General features: G+C 50.4%; 1 protein-coding gene across 2 annotated transcripts in view; it reads left to right on the top strand.

The window, feature by feature from the left end:
- Positions 1-9539, top strand: part of Gabbr1 (gamma-aminobutyric acid type B receptor subunit 1) — a 28219-nt gene extending 18680 nt beyond the window's left edge. Inside the window, exons 14-24 of one of the 2 annotated variants that reach the window (XM_032888309.1) lie at positions 202-279; positions 3164-3314; positions 3745-3877; positions 5098-5214; positions 5299-5406; positions 5939-6032; positions 6169-6261; positions 6604-6731; positions 8140-8268; positions 8378-8521; positions 9086-9539. In XM_032888309.1, the coding sequence (XP_032744200.1) occupies positions 202-279; positions 3164-3314; positions 3745-3877; positions 5098-5214; positions 5299-5406; positions 5939-6032; positions 6169-6261; positions 6604-6731; positions 8140-8268; positions 8378-8521; positions 9086-9259 (1349 nt within the window). In that variant the 3' untranslated portion in view covers positions 9260-9539. The remainder of the gene's footprint in view (positions 1-201; positions 280-3163; positions 3315-3744; positions 3878-5097; positions 5215-5298; positions 5407-5938; positions 6033-6168; positions 6262-6603; positions 6732-8139; positions 8269-8377; positions 8522-9085) is intronic. The other variant, XM_032888310.1, reaches the window with a different exon arrangement.
- The last annotated feature ends 354 nt before the right edge of the window (positions 9540-9893 follow it).

Below are 9893 nucleotides of genomic sequence, written 5' to 3' on the forward strand. Positions count from 1 at the left end.
CATGTATACTTACTGCCTTGGGAACCACCTTGCATTGCTGTGGATTTAGGTTGCCTAACCAGGTGACTTGCGTCCTTACGGGCATCCTTGAGTTGCTTATTATGTGTTATTATACGCAACCACGGAGAGCGACCTTGAGGGTAATGGGCACTTGAAAAATGGCCTCTCCTTATGTACGGCAACCCCTTGTCCTTTGCTCAGGAGGCAGCTACAAGAAGATCGGCTACTACGACAGCACCAAGGATGATCTTTCCTGGTCCAAAACGGACAAGTGGATTGGTGAGCTCTTCTTTGGTGTTTCTGAATAAGGGAGGGTGCTTTTAGGTTGAAATGGCATGTGGGTCCGGCGGGCATTGGGAGTGAACATAGCCGCCAAGGAGGGAGGAGAGGTGAGTTGGGGTGAAGCTGGAGTGGGCCAGGGGTTACCCTATCGAGGACCTCACTTATCTGTTTAACTGGAGGAAGGGAGGCAGTTTCACGCTGTTCCCATTGGCTCTTTTGTGCTCTTTTGTTTTGTCTTCCCCTCACATTTTATACATTTCGTTCGCGTACCTGCGGAGGTCAGAGGACAACTCATAAGTGGCCTCTCCTACCACCGTGTGGGTCCTGGGAATTGAACTCAGATCATCAGGCTTGTTAGCAAGAACTTTTATGCCCTGAGTCATTTATGCCAGCTTTGGATTTTGGTTTTTGGTTCCCGCCCCCGCCCTCTTTTTTGAAGCAGGGCTTCATCCCATAGCTCAAGCTGGGCTTGAGCTCATTGTGGTAGCCCAGGTCCATCTTGAAGTCGGGATGACCTTCCTGCCTCAGCCTCTTAAGTGTTGGGAGTTCAGGTGTGAATCACAATGCCTGGCTTATCTTGCAGGGTTTTGTTTTGTTTTGTTGTTTTGAGAGTTGTGAATCTCTGACTGCCTGCCCCAGAATTTGCAATGTAGACTAGGCTGGCCTCCAATTCATAGAGATCCACAGGAATCCTCTTCCTTCCAAGTGCTGGGATTAAAAGTGTATGCTCGGGGTTGGGGATTTAGCTCAGTGGTAGAGCCCTTGCCTAGGAAGCGCAAGGCCCTGGGTTCGGTCCCCAGCTCCGAAAAAAAAAAAAAGTGTATGCACACCCGACCCACCATGCACTTTTTAAAAACTTATTTACTTATGAGTGTTCTGTGTGCATATCTGGTGCAGGCCAGAAGAGGGCATCAGATCCCATTATAGATGGTTGCAAGCCACTATGCAGTTGCTGGGAATTGAACTCTGGGCCTCTTGAAGAGCATCCAGTGCTCTTAATCCCTGAGCCATCTCTCCAGCCCCCTACCTACCACATACTTTTTCAAGAGGGAAAAAGAGCTGTTACTTTTGATGTGCTAAATGATAGGAAATAGGAAAGAATGACAGGAGGTAGGCAAAAAAGAAGTTCCTACCGATGAGGAGTGGTAGAAAGGCCCATTGAAGGCAGCCTTGTCTACTGTAAAGTCTCATTATTCCCAGCACTGCTGGGAAAGTTAGCTAGCATGTGTGTGTACATTCACGCTGTGTAGCCGTGGTGTTCCTGTAGAGCTTAGAAGGCAGCTTTGTGAAGTTGGTCCTCTCATTTCTGGTCTTTACCGGGTTCTTCCGATCCAACTTAATGTTGCTAGGTTTACGTAACAATTGCTTTTACCCGCTGAGCTATCTTTCTGGCTTAACTTTACAAATTTAACTAATTTTTATGGGTCAGTAAGTGTTTTGCTTGTGTGTGTGTGTGTGTGTGTGTGTACACCATTTGTGTGCCCGGTGCTCTGTGAAACAAGCCACCAGAATCCCTGGAGTTACAGATGGTGGTGACCTACCACGTGGGTGCTGGGAACTGAACTCAGGTCCTCTGGAAGAGCAGAGTGTTCTTAACTGGTGGGCCATCTCCCTTCCCCCCAAACCCCTGTTTTATTTTGAGACAGATTCTTACTTTGTAGACCAAACTGACCTCAAAGTTATGTCAGTCGTGCCCTAGCCCTCCCAAAGGTTGTCTCCATTACTGTGTGAGCTAACATGTCTAGACCTCACTTCCGTTTCTATTATCTCTTTAGTTTTGTAGCCTGAATTCAGGTCACTGCTCTGTACGGTTATGAACACCGCATGGCCTAAATTGGCTTTTTTAATTTTTTTCTTTTAAAAGCTGAGCAAATTGAAATTAAGTAGGCACTTTGCATCTACCCCATCCCTACCCCCTTACACATGTGAGCTTCCTCTTTTTTTTTTTTTTTTTTTTTATTTTTTTTTTCGGAGCTGGGGACCGAACTCAGGGCCTTGTGCTTGCTAGGCAAGTGCTCTACCACTGAGCTAAATCCCTAAACCCCGAGCTTCCTCTTAATAGTAACTGGAAAACAGTTTTGGGGAACACATCCCTGCTAGGACTGGTCTCCTGACCTTTGCTGGAGGCTAGAAGACCACACTGGGTACTTGGAGGCTCCTCTGATTTTCTGCTTCTGTAATTGTCTTTTGCACCTTTTAATGAAGTGATTGGTGACCTTATAGGGTTATTTCAGCTCTTTTTCCTTCTTTCGTCTTTTTTTTTTTTTTTTTTTTTTTTTTTGGTTCTTTTTTTCGAATCTGGGGACCGAACCCAGGCCTTGCGCTTCCTAAGCAAGCGCTCTACCACTGAGCTAAATCCCCAACCCCATCCTTCTTTCGTCTCTTATTTTCCTTTGCTGTAAGGCAAAGAAACAACAAGAACAAGCACTAAAAGCTGGCTGTGGTGGCTCATGGCTTTAATCCCAGCACTCAGGAGACAGAGGCAGTTAGATCTCTGAGTTTGAGGCCAGCCTATCCAGGCAAGAGTTCCGAGGCAGCCAGGGCTACATGGAGAAAATGGAGAAACCCTGTCTTGAAGAACCAAAAACCAACCAACCAAACAAAAACAAGACAAAAAACCCCCCAAGGGAACGAACAGTCAAAGGCTGGGCCCCTCTTCAGCACAGACCCCATTGTCCTATTTCTAGTGTTTCTCAAGGTCCCCAGTGCCCTCCAGCGTTCTGGCTACCACAGCCCCTCAGTGTGTTGAGGGCCTCGTGCCTCCTTCAGCCCACACCGACTCTTCCCTCAGAAGCTTGTCTTTCACCACTCTCTCCTATCCTGCCTTGATGCCGCGTCCTCCCTCCTTTTTCTCCCCCCCCTTCTCCCCTGTGCCCTGCAGGAGGGTCTCCCCCAGCTGACCAGACCTTGGTCATCAAGACATTCCGCTTCCTGTCACAGAAACTCTTTATCTCCGTCTCAGTTCTCTCCAGCCTGGGCATTGTTCTTGCTGTTGTCTGTCTGTCCTTTAACATCTACAACTCCCACGTTCGGTAAGTTTCTCTTCTGACTTGATCCCTGTCCTGGCTGGCTCTGCAAATACTGACCGTCGTACTCTCCGAAGAGTAAGAAAATAGTGACTCTCAAGGCCCTGTGCGAGTCGTAGAGAGTCGTGCGATGACTCACTGGAAATGTAAGGGAATGAGGCATGACCCCTACCCTTGTTTCAAAGTAGTCAGCTAGAAAAACAAAAACATTCCTGGAGGACATTATGTTGCAGAAGCCCTGTGCTCCCCTAGGTCCAGCCCTCTGGCCTAGTGGTGTTCTTACCCTGGGTGTTCTTTTCGCCCATCCCTGGCCTGTCTCCTTTCTCGGCCCTGGGGATAGGGTCGTGCTATTGATGGCATTTTTGGAGAGCCAAGCCTCCCCGGAGGAGATGGAGTAATTCTGCTCTTTCTCCCACCTTCTCCGCCTCTGCCCTAGTTATATCCAGAACTCCCAGCCCAACCTGAACAATCTGACTGCTGTGGGCTGCTCCCTGGCACTGGCTGCTGTCTTCCCTCTCGGGCTGGATGGTTACCACATAGGGAGAAGCCAGTTCCCGTTTGTCTGCCAGGTGAGTATATGGTGGGCCAGTGTAGACCTTGCAGAATATGGCTTTCCTAGCCCTCTCAGGAGCACCCTCCCTGTCTCTCCTCTTTCCCTGACTCATGTCTCCTTTCCTGCCTCCTATTGTCACTCTCTGCTGCCTCTCTCTCTCTCTCTCTCTCTCTCTCTCTCTCTCTCTGGCTTTGGCCCTGGCTCTTCTTTCTGGGCTCCAGACCTATTCTATTCTACAGATCCCTGGCTGGTTGCAAGGTTGCTAGGCATGCCTTGGAGAGGAGAGGGTGACATACTGAGGACAAAGAAAGGAAGGGGTCTGTGCACGGAACCTGTGAACAATAGTGGCTTGTCTGTGGTGTGTGGGCTGAGAAACAAAACTGGGCTTTCCCGTGGGAGCCTGGGTCGGAGTTTGAAATGTTTGTTGAAGGCAGAATGCAAGCAGACAGACTGTTTGGGCAAAGGACATTTCATCAGAGAGGGAGGAAGCCTCCGGGACTGGACTCATGGAGTTTCTGGGATTATGAGGAAAGGCTGGCTTCGATGATGTTTCTCTTGAATGTTTCTTGAGTGTTTTTCTCTCCTCTATGAGGCATCTACCCTTTCCCTGGTTCTTCCCACCGGCTCCTCCCTTCACTGTGTTTCTGTCCTGACCTTGCGCTATGCATACAGCATGTGGACACATACATGCGTTCACATCTTCGGAGGTGTCTGTTCCTAGTGGGGTCGGCATACTGCGGGAGGGATAGCCAACCGGCTGCAGCAGGACTGACTGTAGAAGGGAAGGGAAGTGGCTCACTGTCCGTGCTTGAGTGGGCCCCAGGAAGGAGATGGGTTTTGTGCAAGGACGCATGGGATCTGAAAGAGCAGGCAAGGGAGACTGAGCACAGTTCAGCGTAGCCGCGTGGGTGAGCACAGGGTCAGTGAGGGCCTGGGAGGTGATGGACCATGCTGTGTCGTAGTCAGATGTGTGCAGGTGGTAACTGTAGGTTCTAGATTAGGTCGGTAAGGGTTTAGCAAGAATAGCCTGGTGCTGTAGCAGTAGAGCAGACAGATGGGAGGAATGGGTGAGTGCAGACCCCTTCCCCTTACGTCCCCTCCCCTCCCATCCAAGGTGCTCTGCTTGCTGTATCCTGCTTGCTTTTGGCCATCTGGTCATTACTCCCGCTGCCTCCTGCAGTTCCACCCACCATGGCCTCAGTCCCAACCTATCTCCCTCCCTTTCTCCCCTTCTAGGCCCGCCTTTGGCTCTTGGGCTTGGGCTTTAGTCTGGGCTATGGCTCTATGTTCACCAAGATCTGGTGGGTCCACACCGTCTTCACGAAGAAGGAGGAGAAGAAGGAGTGGCGGAAGGTGAGTTACTTCCCAGACGCAGCCTTTGATCCCGGGCGGAGAAGACCTCCTCCTGACCTGTCTTCTCTCTGGCTGTCTACTCAGACCCTAGAGCCCTGGAAACTGTATGCCACTGTGGGCCTGCTGGTGGGCATGGACGTCCTGACTCTTGCCATCTGGCAGATTGTGGACCCCTTGCACCGAACCATTGAGGTATCTGTCACTTGAGGAGTTGCTGGGGTCAGGAAACTAGGCAGGGCTCACCAGCTTAGCATTTCCAGGGTCGCACATCCTTTAATCCCAGTATGGTTTCAATCCCAAAACTCGGTGGGGGGGGGCAGGGACAGACGGATTTGTGTGAATTTGAGGCTAGCCTGGTCTACATGGTGAGTTCCATTCCAGGCCTGCCAGGGCTACATAGCGAGACCTCCCCACCTTTAAAAAGAAAAGGAAGCTACTCAGGGAGAGAACTTTTCCATCTTCTATCTATTAGGGTTGCCTCTGTCTTTGCCTGGTGGAGCCTTATCAGAAGCGTCTAGGTTTATCTAAAGAAGGGAAGTCGGGGATCCGGGAGGGTGCGTAGGGTTTCCGAGCCTTGGGGAAAGTGGGGAGCAAGCCCTTCTAGTGTGTTCAGGAGGATGTCCCCAGGCCTGGAGTAGGACCTGGCACAGTACTGAGTCTCAGCGGGAAGACCCAGGAGCTGGGTAAGAATACGGTCGTCATCCTGCTCCTTTTTCTCCCTTAGACTTTTGCCAAGGAGGAACCAAAGGAAGACATCGATGTCTCCATTCTGCCCCAGTTGGAGCACTGCAGCTCCAAGAAGATGAATACGTGGCTTGGTGTGTGGGACACGGGTAGGAGGAGGGGAGGGAGGAAACATAAGCAGGAGAGAAGGGTAACAGCAACAGACCAGGGAAGGAACATTCCGAGGAGACAGCTTCAGTGCCCTGTGACTACACTAAACTTTTCCAATAGGAGAGCTTTGGTCTTTTGCTGTGAGTAGTGATGTTCAGCGGAGGGCCACTGTAGGCGGTGACTCACCCATCTGTGTCTGGCCAGCTCCTGAGAGTAAGTGACCAAGGTCGCGAGGTTGTGGGCTTAGCCTCCCTTCAGCCTGACCAACATTCATCCAGTCTACAAATCCACCCCGATGAACTAAGACCCTTAGCTGTGTGTTGCTGCCTGGAGGGGACGGGTTGAGATACTGGGGTAACATCCATTGGATCCTTCCTAGCTGCTCCACAGGAAGCCACAGGCAGAGGGTCTGGAATGGAAAGCGGGGGCTTTTTTTTTACACAGAGGAGCTACAAAGAACAGTAGTGAGCTACAAAGAGAGGAAAGAGAGGGAGAGGATTGGGTTGGGAGTACGATGGTCCTTGTTGCCCCCGTGACCCTTTCCTGCTCTTCTAGGCATTTTCTATGGTTACAAGGGGCTGCTGCTGCTGCTGGGAATCTTTCTTGCTTACGAAACCAAGAGCGTGTCCACTGAAAAGATCAATGACCACAGGGCCGTGGGCATGGCTATCTACAATGTCGCGGTAAGCTCTCTCGATGCCTGGAGTTGGTCATGGAAACGCGTGGCACGGTTAAGGTGATAGAACCAGAAGAATCAGAAAATTAGATCTGAGGCCGTTTGTGTAGAAGTCATAAAACACTGACTAATGTCTGATCTATAAGGTCATTTTTTTTTTTTATGACTTTTCCCAAGAAGAGGTGAGCAAATGTTGACTCAACCCTAAATAGAGAATCACAATAGAAACGATTCTACCAGAGCCTGGCTTGGCGCTCTGTTTCCATTTCTGCTGTTGTACAAAAATACTTGGATAAAAAAGCAACTTTGAGGGGAAAGGGCTTATTTCAGCTCACAGTTCCAGGCTCTAGTCCATCACTGTGGGAAGCCAGCACAGGACCTTGAGGCTGGTCATCCAGGAGTGGAGAGACATAGCAGCATTCATGCCTACTCACGCTCAACCTGAAATCCCCCCAGAACATGCTCATATAACCAGGCCTCATTGATTATCACCTGAGTGATTCCAGAGTCTAGAATCTAGACTGTCAAACTGACAAAGCTGACCATCACACTTGGTGAACCCGTACGTCGGTTACTGCAGGAGTACGAGGGTCTTAATGACATTTATGATTGTCTAAAATGCCCACTACAGCAAACTCACAGTAAAGGCACACGCAGAGTCCACTGCCCGACTTGTACGCGCAGGAGAGCATTCTCTCTCACCGGGAATTGGGTACTGCTTACATAACTTAACGCATTGACTGATTTTCAAACACGTCTCCCTCTTTCTTTGAGAAAGGAATGTTTGAACTCAGAGGATATACTACACAGCGGTTTAGAAAGCACATTACACCGGGGACTGGGGGTGATAGGTTCTGGTGCTTACAAGTCAACTTTAGAACCCACATCAGAAAAACCAGGTGTAATGACGTGTGCTTGTGATCCCAGCTCTGATAAGAGGCAGACTCGTAGATCCTCCGCTCTCAGGGATAAGGCAGCTTCCAGTCAGTGAGGGACCCTGTATGAAAAAACCAAGGTGGAGGAGAAATGAAAACTGAGGTTTCCCTCTAGCCTTGGTATACACGTACGTGCACCCCGATGCATGTGCATGTACACATATGATATAAGAGATAAGAAAAAAAAGCTTTTAAAAAAACCATGCTACCTTATATCATTTTGCGGCGACCTAGTGATGTCGTCCGAAGGACAGAGGATGCTGAAAGTCTTGAGGGAAGGGTTGATCTAGAGCTGAGAGCTGGTTTGGTAGTTTATCTCCGATTTTTTTTTTCTTTTTAGCTTTTTAAAGTTGAGGATTTGTGGAGTGTTCATCGAAAGTCTGCGTTTACTGACTTGACTCTTGGGGGGTGGGGGTGGGTAGAAAACCCCGCATCTCACTTGAGCTGTAGCCCTGAGTCTCCCAAACGCTGTCTTCCTAGGTCCTGTGTCTCATCACCGCTCCTGTGACCATGATCCTTTCCAGTCAGCAGGACGCCGCCTTCGCCTTTGCCTCTCTGGCCATCGTGTTCTCTTCCTACATCACTCTGGTTGTGCTCTTTGTGCCCAAGGTGAGGTCTCCAGATGGAGGCAGGACTTCCAGTGTTTCATTACTCTTTTCACTCATGCAGCCTCGCCCAGCCACCCCACGCCCAGACGTTTGTTTGCCCCGCCCCCCAGATGCGCAGGCTGATCACCCGAGGGGAATGGCAGTCCGAAGCGCAGGACACCATGAAAACAGGATCATCCACCAACAACAACGAGGAAGAGAAGTCCCGACTGTTGGAGAAGGAAAACCGAGAATTGGAAAAGATCATCGCTGAGGTGTGCGGTGACAAACAACCGGGGCCCCCGTGTCTGAGGGTGGGTTGCCCGTAGTGGGGCCTTCGATAGAGGCGCGAGTGTTGGTGGTTCACAGAGGGTCTCGGCCTGCAGAGGAACCGGAGAGGGAGAGGGGAAAGGTTGAGTTTCAGTCCCGTTAGCCGAGGAGAGGGAGGGGGTTCTGCAGACTTCAGCCCACCTGAGGCAAAAGAGCAGTCACCAGCAGTAGTTAGGGGGAGGCCATTGTGAGACATTGGTTGCCCACAGTGTTACTGTGTCCAGGCTGTAGTTAGGGACCGTGCAGTGCTGGGTGGGGGCGGGAAATGGCCTTTCCACTTGTCTGATGCAATCTTCATTTATTCCTTTTTTTTTTTTTTTTTTTTTTTAAATCACTGATTTTTTCTCCATCTATTCTCTCGGTGCCAGTACGTTCTGTGGGCTTCCTTTGTTCTCCCCTGATTCACATTTTTTAATTTCCTTTCTTACTCGTACATCTCGTTTCAACGCCCCCCCCTTCCATTCTACATCGCCCTCCTCCCACACTCCCGATTGTGTTTCTTCCTCCAGAAAGAGGAGCGCGTCTCTGAACTGCGCCATCAGCTCCAGTCTCGGCAGCAACTCCGCTCACGGCGCCACCCCCCAACACCCCCAGATCCCTCTGGGGGCCTTCCCAGGGGACCCTCGGAGCCCCCTGACCGGCTTAGCTGTGATGGGAGTCGAGTACATTTGCTTTACAAGTGAGGGGGCATGGAGAAGGATCGAGCCAGTAGGGGAGGGAAGGGTCTGGGAAGAGGGTGGGGGCCTGGGAGGAGGGTAAGGACTACTATCTCCAACCTGGAGAGCACGCGCTCCAATCCCCCTCTTATAAATACATGTCGCTCTGTGCATCTGGGGTTATTTGGGTCTCCAGTACTCTGGGAAACAGACTGTTTTCTTTCTTCCCTATAATTTTATATCTCCACTTCACAGGTTTTGTTTGAACCCTGCTTGGAGTTATTATTCACTCATGGCTCCAGAGGGGCATCTCATTTTTCTCCTGTAGCCTGTCTTGTACAGTTACCACAGCAACTCCTGTCATTTCAGCAGCAGGGGTCTTCCTACACTAGCAGGGCTCTCTCTCCATTTTTCAGCCTCAGAATCTCCTTCCATTATTCTTCTCCTTCTACATGTCCCCATGGCTTCCTTTCCTTAGACATTGCTTCTCCCAGGGGACTCGTTCTACACACACACACACACACACACACACACACACACACACCCCCCGCATCCTCCCCTCTCCTAGGGCTGCATGTTGTCCTGTACAAATGTGCTCGCTTCTGAGAGCTTTGTGCGGCCGTTCACTTGTGCTGTCTGCATAAGCTGGGTCTGTGAGTGC

The sequence above is a fragment of the Rattus rattus genome, chromosome 18 (assembly GCF_011064425.1).
Source record: "Rattus rattus isolate New Zealand chromosome 18, Rrattus_CSIRO_v1, whole genome shotgun sequence".
Taxonomy (NCBI): domain Eukaryota; kingdom Metazoa; phylum Chordata; class Mammalia; order Rodentia; family Muridae; genus Rattus; species Rattus rattus.